Source organism: Acinonyx jubatus, chromosome D4, assembly GCF_027475565.1.
Source record: "Acinonyx jubatus isolate Ajub_Pintada_27869175 chromosome D4, VMU_Ajub_asm_v1.0, whole genome shotgun sequence".
Classification (NCBI taxonomy): Eukaryota; Metazoa; Chordata; class Mammalia; order Carnivora; family Felidae; genus Acinonyx; species Acinonyx jubatus.
Window position 1 is genome coordinate 7,224,692 of NC_069391.1, and position 24,433 is coordinate 7,249,124.

The 24,433-nt window shown below is 50.8% G+C and overlaps 1 protein-coding gene across 10 annotated transcripts in view; it reads right to left on the reverse strand.

Annotated features, from left to right (window-relative positions):
• The window catches only part of SPTAN1 (spectrin alpha, non-erythrocytic 1), a 61,468-nt gene that overhangs the window by 21,199 nt on the left and 15,836 nt on the right, over positions 1-24,433 (reverse strand). For 6 of the 10 annotated variants that reach the window (XM_027035297.2, XM_027035300.2, XM_027035295.2 and 3 more), the window contains exons 4-31: positions 23,364-23,504; positions 22,860-23,006; positions 21,295-21,428; positions 20,995-21,139; positions 20,763-20,917; positions 19,977-20,112; positions 19,060-19,161; positions 18,063-18,200; positions 17,511-17,621; positions 16,740-16,817; positions 16,470-16,625; positions 16,031-16,235; positions 15,154-15,335; positions 14,571-14,814; positions 14,255-14,377; positions 13,483-13,700; positions 12,557-12,649; positions 12,050-12,184; positions 10,835-10,983; positions 9,715-9,774; positions 8,411-8,609; positions 6,363-6,467; positions 5,918-5,941; positions 5,345-5,380; positions 3,378-3,425; positions 2,512-2,603; positions 2,082-2,226; positions 1,793-1,974 (exon numbers count right to left, since the gene is read on the reverse strand). In XM_027035297.2, the coding sequence (XP_026891098.1) occupies positions 1,793-1,974; positions 2,082-2,226; positions 2,512-2,603; positions 3,378-3,425; positions 5,345-5,380; positions 5,918-5,941; positions 6,363-6,467; positions 8,411-8,609; positions 9,715-9,774; positions 10,835-10,983; positions 12,050-12,184; positions 12,557-12,649; positions 13,483-13,700; positions 14,255-14,377; positions 14,571-14,814; positions 15,154-15,335; positions 16,031-16,235; positions 16,470-16,625; positions 16,740-16,817; positions 17,511-17,621; positions 18,063-18,200; positions 19,060-19,161; positions 19,977-20,112; positions 20,763-20,917; positions 20,995-21,139; positions 21,295-21,428; positions 22,860-23,006; positions 23,364-23,504 (3,683 nt within the window). The remainder of the gene's footprint in view (positions 1-1,792; positions 1,975-2,081; positions 2,227-2,511; positions 2,604-3,377; positions 3,426-5,344; positions 5,381-5,917; positions 5,942-6,362; positions 6,468-8,410; positions 8,610-9,714; positions 9,775-10,834; positions 10,984-12,049; positions 12,185-12,556; positions 12,650-13,482; positions 13,701-14,254; positions 14,378-14,570; positions 14,815-15,153; positions 15,336-16,030; positions 16,236-16,469; positions 16,626-16,739; positions 16,818-17,510; positions 17,622-18,062; positions 18,201-19,059; positions 19,162-19,976; positions 20,113-20,762; positions 20,918-20,994; positions 21,140-21,294; positions 21,429-22,859; positions 23,007-23,363; positions 23,505-24,433) is intronic. The other 4 variants (XM_027035303.2, XM_027035302.2, XM_027035298.2 and 1 more) reach the window with 2 other exon arrangements.

The following is a 24,433-nucleotide window of genomic DNA, read 5'->3' on the forward strand; positions in this document are numbered from 1 at the left end:
AGTTAACCCACTGAATGATTATTCAGGGCTAACTAGTTATCTACGAACTAGCCAATCTACTGAATGGCTAACTAGCTCATCTACATCTCTGGGCATATTTCAAATCCTCTTGTTCGTCTTACCGAGACATTAAGAAAAACTGAAAGACAAAAAAAAAAAAAAAAAAAAATCAAGCGTTCCTCAGAAGACAATGAACGAAGTTTGTAACTCAGATCTTCTGTTTCTGCAGAGGAACAGGTTCTAACAGAGACAACAGCTATGGTTAAGTTTTCCAGGTGAAATCACTCTTCTTTGAGTCCACAGCTGTCCCAGGCCTCTGCACATGCTGAACCCAGGTTCTTACTGATGTCCGCACACGAGGGTGCAAAAATCAATGTGTAAAGGCACAGGTCCTAGGCTTCCTTCGATAAAATACACCCACAAGAGGCAAATCCAGAGAGATGGAAAGCAGACTCAAGGAGAGGGGAATGGGGAGTGATTCCTCATGGGGTTTGGGGTATTCGTCTGGAGTAGTGCAAACTGTCAAAACTACAGAGAGCTGGTAGTGGTATAATGCTGCAAACACACTCATTATCAACGAACTATATACGCTTTAGAATACGTAACCGTATGGGGGCATCTGGGTGGCTCAGGTCATGATCTCATGGTTAATGGGTTCAAGCCCTGCATTGGGCTCGCTGCTGTCAGCTCAGAGCCTTGAACCTGCTTTGGATCCTCTGTACCCCTGCTTTGGCTCTCTGCCCCGCCCCCACCAGTGCATGCTCTCTCTCTCCCTCCCTCTTTCAAAAATAAACTTAAAAAAATTGTAACTCTATGTTATGTGACCTTAGCCTCAAAAAAAGAAAAAAATAAAAAACAAAAAAAACCCAACTCCTGCCAGAGAACTGCCTGCCCTCTCCTATCTGTACAGAGGAAATGCCTAGATAAAATACACATGTACACGCACGCAGGTATGTGTGCAAGACCCTCGTGAGCACAAAAGCATGCCACAAAAAAAACACCTGTCCTGAATGGGTGCCAGGGACCAAGTCATAGATCACCCACCAGTGGAGCGCTACGTAGTCTTAAGACAGGTCCCAGGTCATGGGAGATTCTGCTAGACAAGTGGTCTGGACTTTTCAAAACCATCAGGGTCATCAAAGTGCAGAGGGATACTGTTCTAGGTTAAGGAGACCATTCTATCACTGCAACAGTAATTCTCAACTGGATCCTGGACCAAAAAATAAACCCTGGCTACTGAGTACACATTTGAGACAACGTGGAGAAACTGGACGCGGACCGGATTCAATACTGCTGGACTGGACTGGGTTAGACCGTGGGGTGGAGGACAGATGTGCGGTGAACAGGAAACCCTTGTTTGCAGGAGACACAGGTCCAGGCACTTAAAGGTAAAGAAAGGGCCACGGATTTGCAACCGCCTTTCAGGTGGGCCAGCAAGACAGAGTAATGTGTTTGGAGGTTAAGCCCAAGTCGTAAGAACTTCACTGGTGACTACAGATGAAGGATGTCATCCATGTTCACTGCTTCAGGCTATTTTTCTACAGCCTTGAAATTTCTCTAAATAAAACGACTGGAAGACACTAAGGTACATCTCTACTCTGAAAGATTCATCTGAGGAAGAAACAGAAGAGGGTCTGGCGGGAAATGGGGGAGAGATGGCGTGCATGTGCACATCCTAGACCGGGAAGCGGACACTTATTTTTTGACTTGCTGTCATCTGCTAGTTTGAGGGCTGCACATCAGCCACAGAGCGCTTTCCCAACGAGCACACCAACGCTTCTCCGCTCCATACCGGAAGTCACTGAGGAAGCGTTGTAGGTCATGGGAGTCGCCCAGCTTGGCCTTGCGCTGGTCCGCGCGCTTTCCCAGGCTGCTCCATGCCTGGTCCAGCTCGGTGCACTTTTCCTGCAGGTCCTCGGCTGACTCGGGGTGGGACTGGATCAGGCGCTCGGCTGTCTCCCCCAGGGAGTTGACCTACGGGAACAAGGTGGAGGGATGGCAAGTGAGGGAGCCGTGCTCTGCCTGGCGGCAGCTGTGCTCCATCTGGGGACAAGACAACAGAGGGCACTGCCACCTCTCACCTTGTCGCCAAGAGCCGCCAGATCTCTCTCGAAGCCCTCGTGCTTGCGCTGTAGGGCCTGGACGCTGGCCAGATCGTGGCCGTAATTGTCTGTGTTGAGAGCCTGATTCTTCTCTTCAATCCACTCTTTGGTTTCATCGGCATCTCTGAGGGGAGACACACAGGCAGTTAACGACCGCTGAGCACGGCTGCCCCGAGTACAGGACGAGACAGGAAACGGATTTAGCTGTGGTGCCTAGACACCAGTGGCTGCCATGAAAAACTCTAAAAGAGCAGAAGAACACACGGTCATTCGCTCACTCGCTATTTACCAAGCAGTCTACCCCATGACACGTGTCCCAGATGCCAGAGCCCAGATAGCGATCAGATCCAAGTCAGCCAGCTTAGGGACTGCCAAGGTCAACGCTCCCCCAGCCCTGCGCCGCCCTTACCTGTGGAACCTCTGCACCTCGTGGGCGCTGCCCAACAGCTGGCTGCGCTCCTCGGCCAGCTGTTGCAGGGACCGCCACCGTTCGTTCAGCTCCTGTGGGAGGACACGGTCAGCTCAGCCATCCTCTCCACCATGGGCCCAAGCCAGGCTCACATGGGGGGCAGACAACCAAAGCGCCGGGGCCTGGCTTGCGAGGAAAGGGTGGAGCCCAGATGGTCTCCCACTTCCGACCTTCCTGGCTAAGTAGGTTAGCAGACACCACAGCGCAAGTCCAGAAGGGAAGGACCTCGCCAATGTCAGCCACGTGTGATGGCGAGAACGCTCTGTGAATATCTGACCTAGGATCACCCCTGAAGCTGCAGAGACACGCAGCCGGCTCATCTTCCCTCGCATCTCCCGGCCTGGTGCCTGCCACGGAGCGACTGCTTTGTGAGCACAGCCGTGTGGATAGATCCCAGAGCCTACTTCCCCCGGGCACCGAGGGCAGGTGCACCGCAGGCCGCGGCAGCCCAAGAGGGGCAGGAGCGTGCAGGGCCCGGTGCTGGAGGAGACCAAACACCGTGGGGACCAGAATGAGGCCAAATGTCTCCTGTAAGGAGGCAAGGGAGACATTCCCTGCCTTCCAGACACTACACTTCGTGCAGCTCCCAGCCCCGCTACAACCGAAGGGAAGGCCGACTTTCCCGTTAAAACCTGGCGAGTTCTTGACCAGGAAAGCCGACCACACCGCCCTGCTGTGTGAGGAGAGTGGACATTTGCCCAGGACACACTCGGCCCCAGGAGAGTAACAAGTGCTACAGATGTAGTCAGAAGAAGGAAAACAGTGAAGGGAAGCGGGAGCCGAGGGGGCTGGCCGTGGTCTCTTACCTTGATGGAATTAAAGGTGGCCACGGTGTGAACCATCAGGCGAGCAGACTATGGAGGGGAGGGAAGCAGAAGAGCAACACTAATCAAGTGTCCGCCAATTAAGAGACAATTTTGAGAAGTGCCATTAGGTCCCGATTATCAACCAAAATTATCTTTAAGGGACACTGTCAAAATTCTGAGCAGCCAGTGGAAACGCATAAAGCACGACGTGATTAAGTTCACTTGCTGAAGAGTTAAGACGGTGAGTGGTGACAACCACCATTAAAACAGCGGGCTGGCGTTGGGGGTGGGGGTGGGGGTGGGGGGAGGGGGTGCCTGGCAGGCTCCATCAGTGGAGCTTGGAACTCAGGACTATGAGTTCGAGCCCCATGTTGGGAGTAGAGATTACTTAAAAATAAAACCTTAAAAAGAAATAAAACACCAGCTGGCTGGACAGAAAAAAGAGCTCAAAGACTAAGTATTCGTGTCTTCTTCCTGTTCATGCTACAGAAGAGTCCAGAAAACACCCAATTTAACAAATGCTGGCAAATGAGACTGAGTAAATACACCAAGAACTTCATATCTCTTCTTGGCTACTGGGCTGCTGTTCTTTTTAACAGTGTCCCCTCTGAACAAAGGGCAACAGCCTTACCAGATTTAAACAGAACAAAACAGTGAATTAACTATCTTCTCATCAATGTAGAAATCAGATGCCCCTTGGGATCTCAGAGCCCACTTACTTTTGTCTGAAAGAAACCCCCCATTACAACGCCTGTAACCTTCAAGTATGTTGGGAAGAGGACAGGCCAGACTGGGATGCAGGTTAGTCAGGCTCCTTGGGTGTTCCTGGGACACACCCACATGACACTTCCAACCAGTGTGGGCGCGTACAGGGTTCAGAGGACGCCTTTGTGTCTCCAATCATTTTCAGAAATGGAAGGATTTTCTGGTTAATTTTAAATTTTTGAGGTGGCATTGACGCTTATAAAGCCATCTGAAATACACTTCTGCAAAAAATACCTGTTACCAGGAAACTCTGCCAAGGGTTAGACAGGTAAGGGTGTTGCCCCGTCACATCACCACTGATCATATATTGTACAGAAGAACAATTAAGGCTGAGAAAAGGGGAGAAAGCTGAATCAAGGGGAAAAGGTACTCTCCCCGGAATATGGAGCCTCTTCAATGAGCAGAATGATCAGGGCCAGGGGGCCAGAAGCAAGAGACCCTAGTCAAGCACCCTCCCTGCATCTGTTGGGAATGATGTCTACTGTGGTTGGTATGTCTTTTTGTTCCTCCTTTTACATCTGTCTGCAGCACCTGGTATCTTCCAAGAAGCATTTCGTAGACCACCAGGGAAAGTGGCTAGGCAGAGGTAATGTCCTTGTTCCTGTTCTGGCCTTGGGGACTGCAATCCTGTGGGTGGGGCCACACCTAACTACACGGGGTCACCTCTGCAAAGTTTTTTCTGGCAGCAACATGGGTCATAAATGCCATTGTACTGAGCTTTTCCATGGAACACTTTGCTCCTCTAGGTTAAGGATCACATTAAAAAAAAATTTTTTTTAATGTTATTTTTGAGAGAGAGAGTGAGAGAGAGTGAGAGAGAGCAAGACAGTGCGTGTGAGCACGTGCGCATGAGCCGGGAAGGGGCAGAGGGAGAGGGAGACAGAGTCTGAAGCAGGCCCCAGGCATTGCACTGTCAGCACAGAGCCTGATGTGGGGCTTGGAATCATGAGCCACAAGATCATGACCTGAGCCAGAGTTAAACACTTAACCAACTGAGACACCCAGGAGCCCCAAAGATCACATTTTAAGACCTGACAGAGTCAAAGAGTATAAGGAGAGGATCAAAAAGAAACCACCCCAAACAAGTCCAGAAATGACCAAAGACTCCCTAAATACTCAGAAACAGACCCCCCGGAAAAACACAGAAAGTAGCTCTGTTCCTGAAAACCTTAGGAAATGATCATTTGCAAAGGGGTTCTCACCTTCCATGGGGAGGCTGTCTTTGAATCCGTTTCATCCTATTCAGTGGAGGAAGCAGAGTTAGACAGCCGTACAGGGCAGCAGGAAACGACACACCCCACCCTGTGCTGCCTGAGGCGGGGGTCCCCAGAGCGATTAGCCAGGGTGGGATTCCCTCTGGGATCCCTGACTTATTGCTGGCTCATAGCACTCCACAAGGCCGCTTAAGGGAAACGAAGTCAACAAAGAGGAGAGGAAAATTCTAGTCGTTTATGGAGTGAACAGAAATGAAGAGAATGAGGAAATTTAATAAGAAATCCACCAACTTTTCTGTGTCCTGGTCATAGGATTCCCTTTGAAAAAGGCTAATAAACCAACCTGAACTGTTGTGAAAAAGTTTTAGAAAACTAAACAGAAAAATCATTTTTATCTCTTGGAGAACGGAAACAGAAACCGATTTCTGCTATTCCCTTCCCACAGAGTTTTATAAACAAAAGGCATCTCTGAGGTTCAGGGACAGAAATCCTTAAGCGGCTCAGGATTATATTCTTCCCGGGACCTCATCCCCATCACGATCACGTTCCACACAGACTCACCCTGGGCATCGCGCCATACACCTCCTACAAGGGGAGAAGGAAATAACTTTCACTGTCACGGTGCACACACACCTGTCAGACCCGGACACGAGGAGAAAATTATAAAAAGACACACAAAGGCCACAGGCACTTCTTAAGAGTCTAACAGACCAAGTGTCTGTATTTAAAAACTTTTCCTCTGGAAGGGGTGACTTTACTGTTAAGGGCTACATAAACAGTAAACAACCTTCACGACATTAAATGGGCATGTGGAGAAGACAGGAGCTATTTTCCCCACTATGTGAAGGGAAACACATTGGTTTAGGATGGCAGAGGGGACCCAACCACGCCCTGGCTCCACCTCTGTGCTGGGGGGCATTACGGATCGAGGGTCGTGCTAGGAAGGGACCAGAAGCAAACTGCTTCCTGCCAGGAGCACGGCCTCCGCGCCAGCCCGGACACTCGCCTGTTGCTGTGCCGCCTGCACCTCCTCTGCCATCAGACCTTCCGACTCCAGGTCTTCAGCCACCTTGTTAATGTCCTTCAGCCGGGACTCATTGGCCTTCAGATCCTTTAAAGCCAAAACCACAATAACTAAGACTCCACGAGTAATTCAAAAGAGAAGGCGGGCAAAAAATGTTCATAAGCTATGGGTCGAACCTACAAATTTCTGGTTAACGGGTATCCTATGAGCTAGTTTTTCTATTACTTGGGCAGTCACCCAAATCAGAAATCCTGACGGTCACTATGAAGGAAGCCAGAAAATAATAGGGCGTTGGGAACGGTTGGTCTCAAATTTGCTACATTAATTGTAGTTCATAAACCATTATTCTGTCTGAATGGAACTCTGCTTTTACTTTTTTTTTTTTTTAAGTTTATTTATTTATTTTGAGAGACAGAGACAATGCCAGTGGGGGAGGGACGGAGGGAGAGAGAGAGAGAAAGAATCCCAAGCGGGGTCCATGCTGACGATCCCTTATGCAGGGCTCGAACCCACGAAATCATGAGATCGTGGCCTGAGCCGAAACAAACAGTCGGATACTTAACTGACTGAGCCACCCAGGAGTCCCCATCTTTTATCCTCCTTTGGAGGAGAGGAATGTGTTTTAGTTTTTTTTTTTTTTTATAGAAATTATTTATTTGGGAGACGGCACGTGTGCATGCCTGCAAGCAGGCAACCGGCCGAGGGAGAAGGAGAAAGAGAATGCCAAGCAGTCTCCGCGCTGTCAGTGCAGAGCCTGACTCACGGCTCAATTTCATGAAGCCTGAGATCATGACCTGAGCTGAAAGCAACAGTCGGACACTTAGCCGACTGAGCCACCCAGGGGCCCCGAGGGGATGTGTTTTTAAAATGTGATGAGGGGCGCCTGGGTGGCTCAGTCGGTTGAGCATCTGACTTCAGCTCAGGTTACAATCTCCTGTCTATGGGTTTGAGCCCCACATCAGGCTCTGTGCTGACAGCTCAGGGCCCAGAGCCTGCTTCGGATTCTAGGTCTTCCTCTCTCTCTGCCCCTCCCCTGCTCACGCTATGTCTCTCAAGAAAATTTAAAAATGTTAAAAAAAAAAAAAAAAAAAGTTAAATACGATGAAATTCTGATGTCAGCTCCTGTGGGAGAAAAAGCCCCTCAACCCACATGATCTGGTTCTACAACTCTTACACTGAGGAGTAGACACACAAAATGCAGTTTATGCACAACGATGGAATTCTATTCAGCCCTAGAAAGTCCTAGAATGTTGATACGCGATACAAAAATGAATCTGGAAAAACATTACGCTCAGTGAAAGCAGTTAGTTGCAAAAAGTCATATAACGTAGGATTCCACTTATACGAAACGTCCAGAGCATGTAAATCCAGGGACAAAAAGCAGACTGCTTGCTGCTACGGGCTGGGGGTCACGGGGAAGGACGCTCCGATGGGTAGACAGTGTCCTTCTGAAGTAGAGAAGGTAACAGTCGTCTAGCACCACGACGTGCTATATGCTTCGGAACTGCACACTTCAAAACGGTCAACTGTATGCTGTGTGAGAATTTTATGCCAATTAAAAAAATATTTCTAGAGGGCGCCTGGGTGGCTCAGTCGGTTGAGCGTCCGGCTTCGGCTCAGGTCATGATCTCACAGTTTGTGGGTTCGAGCCCCGTGTCGGGCTCTGTGCTGACAGCTCAGAGCCTGGAGCCTGCTTCGGATTCTGTGTCTCCCCCTCTCTCTGCCCCTCCCCTGCTCATGCTCTGTGTCTCTCTGTCTCTCAATAATAAATAAATGTTAAAAAAAGAAATTAAAAAAAAAAAACACTTCTACACGTTTTGGTATTTTACGTCCCAAGACATTCTTAGAAAAAGTAGAAAAAACCGCACGTGTTCCCTTGAAACTAGACTGAAACAGTTTCAAGTTTTTCCAGAGGGCTACACACAGCTGGCAGGGCACAACCTGTGCCACGCCGGTTCCAGGAAACTACAGTCACAGACGCAGAGAACCGAGTCTCCGATTTTTCAGCTCAGCTGCAAGACCTCCCGTACCTTCTGGAAGTCGTCAAACTTCTTCTGCAGCACCTCGACCTGCTCCAAGTCGGCGCCCACCTCCTCGCTGGTCAGAGCCGCCTCCTTCTCGTTGATCCACTGCTGCAGCTCGTTCGCCTCGCGGAACAGCATGAACCGCTTACAGCTCTTCTCCAGCATGCCCTTGCGCTTCTCACCCAGCTCCAGCAGAGAGCGGTACCTGGGTCATCGGACAGGGTGACAAGAGGGGGCAAGGCAGGCAGTCAGCTTCCCGTGGAGACTAACCTGAGGGCAAGTCACCGGGTGTCTCCGAGATGAGGGTCCGAGGCCATGAGTTGGTAATGACGGTGCCCAGGGGACAAGGCAGCAGAACGCGGATGAGGATGAAGCCCCCGGGGCCCCACACCACAGCCTCAGGGATGAGCGCCACGCTGTTCACACCTGGGTGGCTCGGACAGCCCGGCACACTCATCCCGGGGCCAACGTCACGACCACAAATGACTGGGACCCAGTGTGTAGCACGGTAACACAGGGGTCATGCGAGCAGAGCTGAGAGACGAGATGAGTGTGCTGAGCACAGCGTATGCAGGGCTCCCGCTCCGCTCTGACTCTCTGAGCAGCCCCTGGCGGCGGGCAAAGGCACACCGAACTTTAAAACAGCCTCACGCGGGACGTCAGCCTCTCCGAACAGCAGGCAATTTCTAAAGCGGTATCTCTATTTCTTGGAAAGTTTTGCCAACTTCAGAAGGAAAATTAGGTCGAGTACAGAGTATCTGTACCACGTCGACAGGTGGAAGACTTCTTCAGAATCAAAGAATGCTCGAACTCTTGCGAGCTAAAACACAAAGGGCTGAACTGCTCACTACCTTCGGAGACGTGCAAATGACAAACTTAGTAAGACTAAGGTAAAGCTTAAAGAAAAGCTACCATCACCATCAAATCTAAGCTTCTCAAAGTGAAAGAAAAAAGCAATGAGCTACCGAGAATCAGAGCACTTTAAAGGGAGGCGTTTCGTTCCTAGTAGGGAACACTCCGGCACCGGCCTTTGGGCTCGCTGCCGATAGTGGCCGCTCCACCACCCAAGCCATCAGGGTGTCGGAGAACCGACACCACTCTGAGCACACAGCTGCACACAGAAGGGGCCCGGGGAGGCAAGCGGCCACCGACGGGGCACAGCGGCACCAAAACCTCTTTCCTAGGAGCGCAGCTGCTGCAAGGCCTCACAGTCCCCCCCACCTCGTCTTTCTGGATGAACGAGTGCCTCGGAAAGAAGCGGCAGAGGGAGAACGGGCACGGGCGCTCGGCAAGGCCGCCCGCCTACTCACAGTTCCTGCACCTGCTTCATACGCAGAGACACACTGCCGGCCTCCTTAGTTATGCGCGTCCTGCACGGGGGCACAGCAAAAGCATGCACGAGTTAGTGGGATTAATCCACGGGAAAGGACAGCGGCAGCTCCGACTCGTGCCAGGATGCTTCAAGTAGGGGCAACTGAGGCGTCCGTCAAAAGCTCTCAGAAGCAAGCCAGGCCACGAAGGACATCAGTAAAGAAAAAGCCGGCAAAGTAAATTAGAGGGGTTAGTTCACCTTCATTTTCCTGAAAAATCTGCTGTGTTTAAGGCAGACAACTTTCCTGTCCTGGCAACACCAGTCATGTCACAGAGCAAGGCCAGGGGGACACAGGACTAGCATGAGAAAGACCTGGACTGAGAGCTTCATAGGCTCCTCCAGTCACGTATGGGGCCTGCTGCTTTGCTCCCACAGTTATGATCCAGGCCCAAACTGCTCTCTTGTCTCCATAGTAACAGAAAAGGTCTGGAAGTAGACAAATAACTGATCTTTTCAGGGATCGCCAGGGTCCCCAAAATTCTGTTGTCCTAAACTCTAGCAAGACATAGCTTCTGGATATTTTTCAAGTGTCCGAAACCTTAAGGTCATCAGCTGAGCGAGACATGCCATACGGGAGGGACACAGGTCAGTATGGGGGCTTAGCTAGAAGACAGGACGGGACATTTTATAAAAGATAACCTCCACCTCCAAGCACAAAGCACGAGAGAGAGCCGCTCTCTCAACAGCCTTTTAAAAGGCACAGAGTTGTAGGGGTGCGGAACCTCTAAAAACCAATCCAGAGCATATCCCCAACTGGAGGACAAAGGTTAAGAGAGTAATGTTTAGAAAATGCTGTTTAGGAAAAGACTCTTACAAAAGCCAGGAAAGAAACAAAACCAAGGAAAATAAAGGTATCGGTCAATGGTTTGAGGTCCAAATAGGACACTGGAGGTTAAAAGTGACTTGGGGACAGTGGGTAGAAGGTGTCCCGGGTACATGCGGGCACCAGAATGGCCGCTCCAGAGCCTCCAGACGCCACCTAAAGCTCGGCCTGTGTGGGGTGTGAACTAAGCCCCAAGTGACCCCGGGACCTCTGTGGTCGCCAGCGTGGCCCTTACTGGTGGTCAATCTGCTCCTGGCGCACGGCTATGCTGCCCTGCTCCTCCAGCAGGTTCTCGCGGGAGGCTGACTGCGCGGGGTCCAGCTTCTTCACGTATGCAGCCGGCACGAAGCCCTGGCGGTCATTCACCTCCACCTTCCACCAGTCCTAAGGAAACAGACGGAGAACTGAAAGCAAACTCCCGAGAAAGGGAGGAGCCAAGGAAGCCTGTGTGCGCGCACGTGAACACGACGGCTCTAAGCGTGGGAAGAGGATCCTGTGACCGCGGCAAAGTCACTCCGCACAAGGACGGACCTGCCGGTCCTTTGTGACCTGCCGAGCATGGAGTGGGTCCCCAGGGAAGCCGCAGTGACACCCAACAGAAAGGACACCCTCCTGTTAGACACGCCAGAATGGCACTGACGCTGCAGCCACTAGCCACACGTGACTACGTCCATTTAAATAAGTTAGAGTAATAACCACTTGCACCAACAGCTACCGCAGAGCCAGCACACACACAAAATGTCCACCGTCATAGCAAGTTCCCCTGGATAATGCTGCTGGGTAAAGCAGAGTCAGACCAGAAGGTCGGTTTAGCGTCTGCAGAAAAATACAAATCACCGGGTTTTTTTTGGTTTGTTTTTCTCAAACTCTCACGATTAGGGTAAACTGGGGGTGCAGGAGTAAGGGTCCTTAACAATGGCTGTGGACATTTCTCTAGCCTTAACTAAGACCTTGTGGGAATTATCAGATGATACATGGAGCACCAGGCACTGCACTTCAAAGCCACTGTCAAACCAGCACAGGTCAAGGGAAGAAGGCTGATGAACCAGGAAACATCAAAACATTTGAGCAGACAGAGCCTATGGGGTAATGCCACAGTGCTCTTCAACTATCTGCTGTAGCCACAGAGTCTAGATTAAGAACCAACAGTTCTTAAAAGGTCCTGAAAAGATGTGGCTCTAAAGAGAGGGAATTTCACCTCAAGGTGTTCAATCTTGAAGCCAAGCCATTCTCGAGACAGCTGCTTTCGGGCATTCAGGAAGATGGACAGATTAACCCTCGGGATCACACACGGGGTGAAGCGGTATCAAGGGGGAGACCGACTGGGAGGCTCTGGTCTCCTCGAATTCTAACCCAGCCATATTTTAGACACGACGACTCACAGACACGCAGCTGAGCAAAACCGGTAGTACTCGTGGAAGGAAACGCACAACCACTTTCGATGCCTTGCCTTGTTGGTGCTGTTGAGTAAGGTGAGAATATCCCCTTTCTTCATGGTGACCTCCCGAGGGCTCTTCTCCTGATAGTCGTAGAGAGCCAAGACCAGCTCCTTCCCGGTCTCATCATCCATGGGGGCCACTTGTTGCTAAAAATCCAAAGGAAGGGCACACACGGTTAAAGGCTGTCTGTGGCGTGTCACCGGAGTCCACAACAGACTCCAACTTCAATGGCCATACCAAATTTACCACATGCATATTTGAGAGCTCTTCTCTGAAGCTATCAGTAAAATCTGACCGACCCCAGAACTTAAGCTGTTGGAAATCTTTACTCATTTTAAACTGTTTACGCATCTTTGTGTCACAGGACTTAGCAGTGAGGTCACAAGAATGTGACCTACGACTGACACATCTGCCGGAAGTGCCCAGGCCCTTCAATTTCCTGCGCGCGCCCCCCCCCCCCCCCCGACTCCCCACCACCCCAGGCAACCGCTAACTGCTGACACAAAAGCCCGGCTCACCCGGCATGACTGAGCCTGGTCCCGCAGAGCCTGAATGCTGCTGCCGTAGGCACTGAGATCCGACATCAGAGCTTCATGTTTCTTCAGTAGAGCCTGAAACCAAAATCACACACTGTGACCATGCACAAGGAACCAGGGCGCCCCGTCCTTGCTGCCTCACCGACCTACCATCCTCCCCGGATAGCTGGTTCATTTACACGGGGATTTGATCACCTCCTGCTCCATACTTTCCCTCCCCATTTCTAATAAACATCATATTTGGAGAAAATATAAATTGGGACTTGTAGTATTATCTTTTCTCCCTGCCCCTGCATGACCATGCGGTCCTGGAAAAATACAAGGTCGATAAAGCACGGTATGGTGCACTTGGTGGCTCCCCCACCCACCTTAAGAAACAAACACTACCAACAAACCGAAGCCTGCCTTCCTTGAGGACGCTCCCCTCCCTCGCTACACGTAGTGCTTTAGCATCATCTACCACCACCACCCCTTCCAAAACTCTTCAGCTGTCCCCACCCCCATCTTCTGGGGGAATCCTGTATAGCACATGTCACCATTCGACTCTTCTGGGTTTTGTGAAGACTGGCAAGAAAAGAGGTAGGTGCTGGGGCCGCACCTAGACCTCTACGGATAAAATCTAAGAGTTTCGCTCAAAAACACCCACTGCTGGCAAAAAGATACGCCTGTGTATGTACGTGTGTACATGCGTGTGGAGAGCCAGACAAACAAGAATGGCAAAACGCTCGCAGTGGAAGGTAGGGACGGGAGGTCCCCTCTCTCCTTTGGCAAGTTTCCATAGTGGAAAGTACAAAATACTTTAAAACACACTAAAGAGCCAACGATGCAGACGCTGCACCTCCCACACACTGGTCACCTTCCCCACGGGCCCCAGCCCGAGCCCCGGCAGACTCCCCACACGCGGTCACCTCGGCTGAGTCCTCATCCTTCCCGTAGTCGGTGCTGCCCACGATGGGCTCCTTCTCCCGCATCCAGGACTCGGCCTCGTTGGCATCGGCAAAGTACTGCTGGGCCTGCAGAGAGTCTTCCAGGTCCTGCCGCCGCTGGGAGGCCTTGGACTTGAGTGACTCCCACTTCTGATTCAGTTCGCTGAGCTTGGCTTTCACATCTTCCGCAGCAAAATGGCCTGGAAGGCAGGCAGGGGAAAGGAAGACCACGCAAAGGAGGCCGACATGACGCCGGAGAAAAAGGTCCTCCGGGTGTCCACGGCACCTCCGCTACATCACTGTGGCAAGCCAGGCCCCTTCGTAACCCCCAGTTTTAGGAGAGGCTTGGGTCCCGGACTTCTAAGTAATTTGTCCAACTTGTGCATCCTCAAGCCTCCAGCCATCCAGATCTCTATCTGGACCCTACGAAGCAGGTATCCCAAGCTGGCACCAGTGATATGACTGTAAAGACCTAACTAACAACAGTAGCCCCCCCAGTCCTCAGTCACTGAGACACGTGCCAGGCTGTTCCACACTCCGTCCCACATGATCTCACTCGCTCCTCGCAACTATTACCCGCATCTCACAGGTAAGACATTCGGATCGAGAGGGCAGGGTCTAGTCAAGGTCATATAGTGAGAGACCGGGGATGGTCCTCAACCCCACAAGCCCAGTCTGACTCAAGTCCATGCACTTAACCGAGGAGCAAACAAAGACCAAAAGCAAAGCCACTCCCTGGGTGATAACCGCTTACCTTCTTCCACCATGGCGTTCCCCTTCTGAGTCACTGCCTTGATGCGGGGTTCATGCCCAGCAATTTCTGCTTGGAGGGCTTGGTGTTTCTTCAGCAGATTTTGGACTCCAATCAAATCTTTGCCTGAAAGCAGAGACCGCTCCCTGGTCATCCAAGCCATCGAGAGAAAAGTCAGCCCTGTCGCTCTTTAAGATTCCACTGGGGTTCCAAGTTTACCTTAAACTTGACCCTCCTTGCTCTGATATGCACCTCCTTTACGCTATGAGGGTAGGGCCCTTTCTCAAACTTGAATCTTACCTCAGGGAGCCAGACTGACCTCTGTTGGTGGACGCGGCAATGGGTTCTTTCTCCCGAATCCACGTCTCCTCATCCTCAACGTCACGGAACAGTTGCTGCAAACGCAGAGAATCCGCCAGCTTCTGCTTTCGGGCAATCATGGGTTCTTTGAGTGCCTCATAGCGAGCCACGAGGGCTTCCTGCTTCTTTTTGATGTTTTCAGCATCAAAATGGCCAGCATCCTGGAACTGGCGGGCCTGAATGGTGATGCCATCGATTCGATCCTGGAAACAGGAAGGGACAGAGTCGTGAAAGCTTGCACCAGCATGCTCTGGTCTGACTCTTAACTTCAACTGTGACTCGGTCACATATGAAGAAAAACCAACACAGGTGTCTTCCCAGCCTGGAGAGTAATCTTTCTGCCTTCTCTTTCCCTCATCTTGGGCTCCCAGGAAACTCTGAGGGAGGAGTTTGATTTGAGAACAAGAGGGAATACACAGGGTCACCTAAGAAAATCAACACCTTTTATCCCTCAGAAAAACAGCAGGGCCTAGAAATCGCCTGCCGTTTCTCCAGCTTCACCACCACCAGCGGCCCAGGCAGCAGCCCCCGGGTCCCACTACCTGGTGAGCAGCCACGTCAGCCTCCAGCAGGGCATGCTTCTTCTGGAGGTTCTGGACGTTGGTAAGGTCTTTGCCATAATCGTCCGAAGCCAGATGACCTTCCACCTCATACAGCCACAGCTCAATATCTTCGACGTTGCGGTTGAACTGTTGCTGCTGGTTGGCCTCGCGAAGCTTTATCCCTAGTCAAAGGAGCAGGCATGATTGTCCACCTGTTAATACTGTCCCCCGCCAGTGCTGCTCACTGACAACGGTACTTAGTGAGGAGCTAAGGGTCAGGGTTCCAGTCACTGCTTCACCCCCACCACAAAGGTAAAAACAAAACGCAGACTTGGAAGTCCTTTATTTTATTTGTCTATTTTAAATATTTATCATGAGAGAGAGAGAAGAATGCACTTGGCTCGGGCGTACACTGGAGAAGTGCACAGAGAGAGGGGAGGGGGAGGGAGAATCCCGAGATCCATGAGATCACGACCTAAGCCGAAACACGTAACTGACTGAGCCACCCAGGTACCCCCAGAAATCCTTTAAAAAGCATCCTAACCCCCATGAGAGAAAAGCTTTCAAGAATTATTAAAAGCCCTTGGCTCTCAGCCGAACTCCGATGTTCGGCGACAAGGACCAGTTAAGGGCAGGTGACCACATCACTCCCTCTCACTCAGGCTCCCCCACTACCCAGCACGTCAACCACATTTATCACATTAGCAAAGCATCAGGATCGCAAGCAAGGAACTGCTACACGGGAGAGGAGCGCGCAGGCCCGAGGCTGCCCAGCTCACCCGACCTATGTGGTTTGTGTCCCTACAACACGTCACCAGGAAGGGACACCTAACTCCCCAGCGGCCCTCACACTATCCGGGGAGGCTCCTTCTCTTACCTTTCAGTTCAGTGGCTTCCAGCAATTTCTTCCACAAACTGATGACCTCATTCATACGAGCTGCTACTTCATCCTTGGCATAGTGGTTGACATCAATCAGCTTTTGCCCCGCTTTCTCCAGGGCGTCAATGCGGCTCTGGTTGGCAGAGAGCTCAGCCTCAAAAGCCTGGTGCTTCTGTACTTTTCCTTGTAGGTTGGATGGGTCCTGCCAAAAAAGGAAGAAGGGGGTTCTACCTGGAACCCGAGTATGTCAAACTACTCTGTATTACCTTCCTGCTTCTCTTTCCTGGCAGGGGGCAGGGTGCAGAGAACGATAAGCTTATGTTAAATCGTGTGATTTTCAGAGCTCCTGATTTCTTTCTTTAGCCTCAATTTATCTTTGAGAGCTACATTTAGCTTCCTAGCCAAATGCTACAGCGCAATGCTGGCAGAACATTACTTTATAAGCTTCATCTGTGGCGGTTTTCATCTTCTCGTTGACCCAGCTCTTGAGCTCATCAGAGTCGCGGAAAAACTGCTGCAAGTGGAAGGAGTCTGCCAGCTGGGCCCGGCGACACATGGCTCTCTCGTGCAGGGCATTGCGGCGGCTCAGCAGCTGGAAGACAAGGGGCCTCATGACTCTCCCGTTCCTGCTCTCCAGAGACTTCTTCCAGCTCCAGAGGTTACACGGACAGGAGAGTGGGGACGGCGCGGGGAGAACGGAACGTACCGCATCTCGGCGGGTGGCCACGTCCTCCATTGCGTAGTGGTTGTTCTGAATCAGCTTGGTTGCAAATTCATCCAGTGCCTGGAAGGGAAGAGTAAAGGGCTCTTCACCAGCAAAAGCACGCGAGCACACAGCTCGGCCGCAGGAGCAAAGTAACTACCGTACAGGTCACAAAATGCTCTAAACCGAAACACAGGTCTAAGGTTTGCTGTGACAACATTTACCCCTCAACTTCTGAGTTTCTGGTTGACGTTATTAGTCAGATACGACAATGTTATGCTAGCTCCTTTCAGGACGTTCACTGCAGCTGATGTCATGACACATCTGATGTGACTGGACGGGGGTTCAGAACGGGTTAGCAGCCTGTTTGCAAGGGGAAAAATACCTCTTACGTGAGCTCCAACCACTTTTATTTATTTTTCTCAAGCTTTTATTTTTAAGCAGTCTCGACACCCAACGTGGGGCTCGAGTTCACAACCCTGAGATCAAGAGTCACACGCACCCCGACTGAGCCAGCCAGGCGCCCTGAGCTCCAAGTACTTTTAGTGAAAGGTAAATCTCAATGTGGAAGTTTACGCATCAGGGAAAGATCCCATCCCATGAGCGGAGGCAGGCCTCCCACCGGACCGTGAGCCGCCACCGTGAGATCTGAAGCCCCTACAGGAGCGCCTCTCACACAGATCCTCCGCTGCATCTGCGCAGAAACCCTTGAGGAGAACGGATGCTGGGCTGACTCTGAGGACCACCAGAAGGAACGAGAAGAGAGAGTCTTACTGTAATCTTTTCCTCCTGGGCGCTGAGGGACTTCTCGAAGTCCTCGTGCTTCTTGAGGAGCGCTTCCACACTATCCAAGGAGTCTCCCAGGTCTTCGTTCAACAGGAAGGCCTTGTGAAAGAGAACAAAAGCACTCAGGGTGACACCCTAGCCCTTTCATCAACTAAGGCTAGAAAGCAAAGGATATGCTGGCCAAAATACGAAAAGGAAGGAAGGAGATGCTATAGCCATAAAACTTCTCAGCTCTCTTCCACAAAGTCTGACATCCTTTTAGATTCACTCAACATAAATTCACCAATAGTGTGAGTGCTAAGTCCCAGACCCAAAAAAAAAAAAAAAAAGCCCTCTTCGGCAAAAGACAATTCCACAGCAGCAGACTCCTGTCCAAACCTGGGGCCGGTCCCGAGGGTCAGCCAACCCCAGCAGTGGGAGCAAGGCCGGCACAGCCGCTGGGCGCTCTTCGTCACGGCCTCGTCACCCGACTCACAACGGCAACATGGGCACAAGTCAGCCCCCCCCCAGGCAGCGCGGCGGACGGAGACGACGCGGTACCTCCTGCTTGCTCATCCAGTTGTCCACCTGCTCCGTGTCGCGGTAGAAGAGCTGCAGGTCCATGCACTGCTCGTACTGCTGCCGGCGCAGCTCCCACAGCTCCAGCAGGGCAGCCCGCTCCTCCGCCAGGACGCCCAGCTGCAGGGAGGAGGGGACACAGAAGCCGTGAGGGAGGGTGGGTCCTGCCGTGGCCCCCTCCCCCACCAGGCCAACAGAAAGGCTGCCCTGGAATTTCTAAGCCTCGTGCTAATCTTCCGGCCTCTCCTCTGGTTTGCAAAAGGGGACGAATTGCATTCACTTGTGGCAGCCGGCTCACGGGAAACCACACAAATCCTGAGCAGTTTAGGCTACATAGGAGGCAAGCGAGTTGATCTAGAATTAATTTACTGCCACGTTATCACAGGTGACTTAAGATCAAAATGGTAGGTAAATGTTAGGTAGAAGAGAAAGGGCATCTATCCAAAGGCAGGCAGTAAAAATGGAGGAAGGACTCTCAGCTGAGAAATGCCAACTCGGTGCGTCTTCCCATAAAACTGGTAAATTCAGGAATGCCCTAGAGCTTATTTTTAAGCTCCAAAGTTGACAATAAAGTGTCTTTGATTTCAAAGACTCTTTTTAGTCTACGCAGTATTAAAACAGCATCATCATCTTAATGTTCCTCAGGTATCTTTACACTCAGATGTTGTGAAACTTTGAAATTATATACGCTTATATGTATAATTTGAAATTCATCTCTTTCTTATTGGCTCAACTCCCTGCTAGGTCCCCTTCAGGTAGAAAATGTACCATAAACATCCCAAATAAATGGAACTTTCTTTCTCTAATCAATCACGATACTACAAATAGGTCTTCTTCTTCGGTCTCTTAAGAAACTGCCCTTGAACTTCCTGGCACAAGTTCTACGTCAGCTTTCTCGCACACCATGGTGAATGCAGCCTGGATGCTCATGGGTGGATACCAGCTTTCGGAGACTCTCAAAGAACCTCTCCTCTGTTACCTTCTCCCGCACTTCATCCGAGGCATAATGCCCAGCAGTGAGCAGGGCCTGTCCAGACTCATCTGCGGACTTAAAGCTGTCCTCGTGAGCATCGATTTCACCCTAAAGGGAAAAAAGGCATAATTTATGCCTGGCAACTGATAAAAGAAAACAGAGTGGTCGAATTTTAAATCGTTACAAATCAGAACATCCCATCTCCAACAAGCAGCAGGGTCAATGATGAGGCCAGGTTCCCTGACACCGGTCGGGGTTACCAACCATGAGGGCACCGTTTACTGAGAAGCCTCTTTGCCACTGGCTTTTCAGGCCACCTCTGTCCAAGCCTGCCATGTTCCCACACGATTAAGGGTCCGAGCCCTGTCTTCTGTTCCACTGTCTCTCTGCCCTCACGGTGCCGGATGGGCGGATTTCTCAAAACCCTCAGTCTCACAAACCTCAAGATCATGACCTGAGCCGAAACCAAGAGTCAGACACTTAACCGACTGAGCCTCTCAGGCGCTCCAGAAACCTTTCTTTTTAAGGTAAAGCCTATCAAAATCTCATAAAACTAGTTTTCTGTGGAATATACTTTGGGGAAAAAAAACAGAGTAAGAAACTTACACCAAATATGAAATTCAGCATTTAAACGAAGACAGTGTTTAAGATGGTTATGACTATTGTGCAAACTACAGCACTCTATCTTGCCAGGGCACAGCCCTTCATTTTCACAGACCACAGTTAATTTCCCAACATTTAACCCTCTTCACCATGTATGAGAAGCCGGCAGAGCCAGGCTCCAAAGGCAAAATCAACAATAATCCTATGGAGGGAGCCAGCTGTGAACAAAGTTTCAGCCACTCTGACTACAAATGAGAGTGATCAACCGATGCATTATAAGCTAAAATGTCTTTCCTTCTGAAAGATGTCGGAGATGCTACCTTGTGCTCCTGATGCCTGTCGAGCAGGGCTTCAGCCCCGGCCACATCATTGGCGAGCTCGTCTGCATTGATGAGGGCTTTCATTTCAGTCACCCAGCTGGTGAGGTCGCGGAAGTCAGCAAGGAAGCGTTGAAGCCTAGGCAAATCCAAGAAGAGCCATTAGATGTGCCACGTTCCCAGTGGAGAGCCCAGGATGGAAAATGCCTTCCTAAAGCTTCGAAGTCTACGTCCTCAGAGGCCTAACAAACCATGAAAACCCTAATCCTGGGATACAGAAGATTCTTCCATCTAGACTATAAAGGAAAATGAGAGAAGGCTGAAAGCAATCCTTTGAAATTTGGGTTCTGTCCATCATTGTAATTCCCCAATCTGGTCCCTCATTTCCAACCTCCTTGGCATTCCCAAGTTTGAGCTCTGGTTAGTAATTAGCATTCTTTCACGCCCCAATGCTTGATTTACTCAATTTTAGTGGTATATTTCCCTGGTGCTCCAATCACTAAGAAGAGATTCCCACTTCTATTGGTCATAACACAGCGATAGAAGCCGGAAGGATATTCATAAAGTCATAAATACTACGTGTGCGTGCGCGCGCGCACACACTACAGAGTTGCCAGTCTCCAAATGTAACACGGGTAGGAAAGTCACTGGCACTTTCTTTGCACAGGAACTGGCAGGTGTACAGCAGCCCTCTCTCAGTGGGTAGAAGTGATCCCTAACCCCGCCTGCCCTCTTCTCTAAGAGGGGTCCAAAGGCGTGGGTCGCTGAGCCCCAGGGAGTTCTTCCTACCTGTAGGAGTCATTGAGGCGGGCATGTCTCTCGGCTGCCAGGGTCCGGATCTGCTCCCAGTTGGCAATGAGCTCCTCCCGCTTCACTTGAATCTGCGCGGCGCTCAGAGGGTGGGACTGCTGCAGGCGGTCGGCCTCGGCACACAGGGCTTTGACCTGGAAACACCCTCCATCAGACAGCGCTCGTGCCCCTTGCTAACTTCTCTGTGGGACCGGCTACTTTCAAAACCTACCTTGTCCTCCAAAGCAGCAAGGTCTCTCTCCAAACCCTCGTGCTTCCGCAGCAGAGCCTGAACGCTTGCCAGGTCTCGGCCAAAATCGTCAGAGGCCATTAACTGCTCCTTCTCCTTAATCCAGCTGATGGTCTCGTCCACATCCCTATGGAATGGAGGCACCGGCGCAGCCGCTTACGGCGACTGTCTAGGGCTGGGAGTGCCGCCCAGGCAGCTCCAGCATCTATGTGGCACATGCCACATATCCACCAGGCCCCCCAGGTATACGCCCATGCCCAGCAGCCCTCTCTGGCTCGGTACCTGTTAAAGCGCTGGACCTCAGCCGCCCCAAAGAGCTTCCCCTGTCGCTGAAGGGCCAGTCCCTTCAGCCGCTGCCAGGCCGCGTTTACTTCATCCTGCTTGGTCTTGATGGTCTCCTCCTCAGGGTGCTGCTCCTACACGAGGGAGAACACAGACCGGCCTGGGTCCTGAGCCCCGGGCTCCTGACAAGTGTCTGCTTCAGCAAACCTTCATCTTTCTGAAGAAACACTGGCCTTGTGTGTGAAATGGAGTGAAATTTGTTCAAAATGAGCTTCCGTTTCTTCTTGTATAAAAAGGGGAGAGCCATTCTCTGTCCCTCCGAGCAGTGCGGACAGTCCATAAAGCGGTTGCGGGCATCAACACCTAAAACCTTCATGTTAACACATACCTTAACTGCAACTTTATGGTAGCTTCATCGATGCACCTACGTCCAATGCACCTGGTGCTGGAAAATCTGTCACCTCGGACACTCGGGAGCCTACCGAGCATTCCTGTCCATACACACGGTCTTCAGGGTGTGTTCCCGACTTCAGACTGGAGCTATTTCTTTAAAAGTACCCTTCCCCATGAACTACATTTTGGTTTTTGTCTTGACAAAAATGTGAAGTAATAAATGAAGCATTTTGGGGTTCTGGGATCCATTTGTGAGATCTTGGGCTTGGCCTGACTGCTCTTGTCAGCACGACCCTGGGAGGCCCCAAGATTCTGGGGCAGGGGGTAGGGCAGAGTACATCTCTCGCTGTGGAAGGATGAGGTGTTTCTGAGGAGTGCTGGCTCTTCTTTGGCACTGGCCAGAAAGGCAACAAGTACCAGCCCTGAAGCAGATCCATAAATTTAAGATTTATACCCTGCAAATCAAATCTCCCTGAAAGCAGAAAATCCAGTTCCTACTACTTGAAGCCCCTGGAGAGATTGCTAAGGAGAGATTTCCGCTTCTATTGGTCATAGCGCAGCAACGTTAAGACAGAAGAATATATATACATAAAGTCATAAATACTATGTGTGCACTCTGGCGCCTGTAGCAGAAGCCAGGGATAAAGAAGCAGCTCATGGGAATGCACACGTAGGCAATGGGGAAAGGCTGCACTGTCCCCTCTCGATGGCTCAGAGCCACCAGTGGAGAGCCTATTCATTACAAGGTTCCCCAGGCTCCCAAGAGAGCCCTGGGACTTCACATCAAAATCAAAAGGAAAGGAAGAGAGCAGTCAGGTGTCAGTGGACGCCTGCCAACTCTGAGAAGCATTCACCGCCACACCCTCACCTGACAGCCCTGGACGCCCAGCTTCAGCAGCCCCGTAAAAGCATCGCTGAGCCCTACCCGAAAGTGGGTGGAGGACACAGATGAAACGAACTCGGCCCTTCCTGCCCATGGCCACAAGTTAGAAAGCAGCTTCTAACTCAGGAGTAAGCAGAATTGCTGCCTTATCTAAACAAAACTCTGAGACACGCTTTCCAAACCGTGCTCACACAGGACTCAGGGAACTGATCACCGAAATTTTCTTCTGGGAACACCGGACAATTAGTATCATGATGGGGGAAGAAGCACGTGGTGCTCTGCCACCTACCTGAATGAGTTTGGCAGCAAACTGGTTCACTTCATTAACTCTTTCTTCATGGGCAGCCATATCTGTTTGAAACTCTTCAAATTTCTTCTGTAAAACCTCCACGTGCTCCAGGTCCTGGCCCAGCTCCTCAGAAGTCACGATTGCTTCCTGCCCGGGAACCAACAGAGCCAGAGTCACCAACTGACACTCGGTAACCATGGCTCCCACTTATCACGAGCGAGGCCCACCGGGCTGGGCCACGTTAGCTTTTGTGGATGCAGTTTTCCGTGTCCTTTGTGATCTGAGCTCCTCTTCCAGTTAAGTGGTTGAGCTCAGGGCATGTCAGGCTGAGCCTCCGGGTTCAGAGTTACAGAAGGGCGCGCGCTGTGGAGAGCAGCCGGGGCTGCGGCAACCCCACCACCAAGCGTCTTCCGCTGCTCACTCCAGCCCTCAGCTGGGCACACAGACACTCCTCCCGTGCTCTTGCTAAGGCTGACTCAGCAAACCTTCCTCCTGGAAACGTACCTTGTCATTGATCCAGTCCATCACGTCCTCGCACTCCCGCAAATACTGCACCAGCTTCTGCGCCTGCAGCAGTTTCACCCCCTTCTCCCGCATCTTCTCCAAGAGAAGTTCCCACTGGCGGTGCAGCTCCATCAAACGGGTCTGTGGGTGAGAAAAATCAGCCCCAGATCCCTATGGGATCTGGCTCCTCCACAGACTTCCCGCAGGTCAGAAACCTCACAAGTCGGAGGTTGGAATACATCTTTTAAAAGATAATCCCCCCCCCACCCCAAAGATCATCTCCGAAGGAAGAGGAAATCTAAGTTTGAGAACGGGAAACAGCATCCACTTCACAGTGGTTCGGTAGGTCTTAACAAAATAGCTGACCTTTCACAGGTGGATTTATTCTAGTTTACTTCAGGGGAATTATTAATCATCATCAACTATTATATAAATAATATATGTAAATAATACAGAAATGCATAAATGATAATTATGTTATTTATAATTGTTATTAGTAATCAAATCATTAAGTGAGATTCCTGGGTCGGAAAACTAGTGGGGGAGGAGAGATGAGGAATTAACACAGAAATAACAGAAATCACTGAAGAGTTACTATGAATTTGCAGAGGTAGAGGGAAAAAATAAAACGAGAGGTCTTATGGGCATCATGAATGCAAAGAAACAATGATGAGGCACAAATAAATAGGAACACCTTTTCATATAAATTAGAAAAGATGGGGAGGGGGTGCCTGGTTGGTTCAGTCGGTTAAGCGTCGGAGTCTTGATCTTGGCTCAGGTCATGATCTCATGGTTCGTGGGTTTGAGCCCCATGTCGGGCTCTGTGCTGACAGAGCAGAGCCTGCTTGGGATTCTTTCTCTGCCCTGCCCCCGCTCATGCACACACATGTGCTTGCTATCTCTCTCAAAATAAATAAACTTAAAACACGCACAAAAAAAGAGGTCCTGAAACATAATCAGCAATGAAAAGGATTCTTGGCAGAAAAGGTTTTGGCACTTCTGTGAAAAGACTGTTTGTGGTACATCTCAGGTAAGGTTCATTTCAAACCTCACCCAAGTGGTAGCCACAG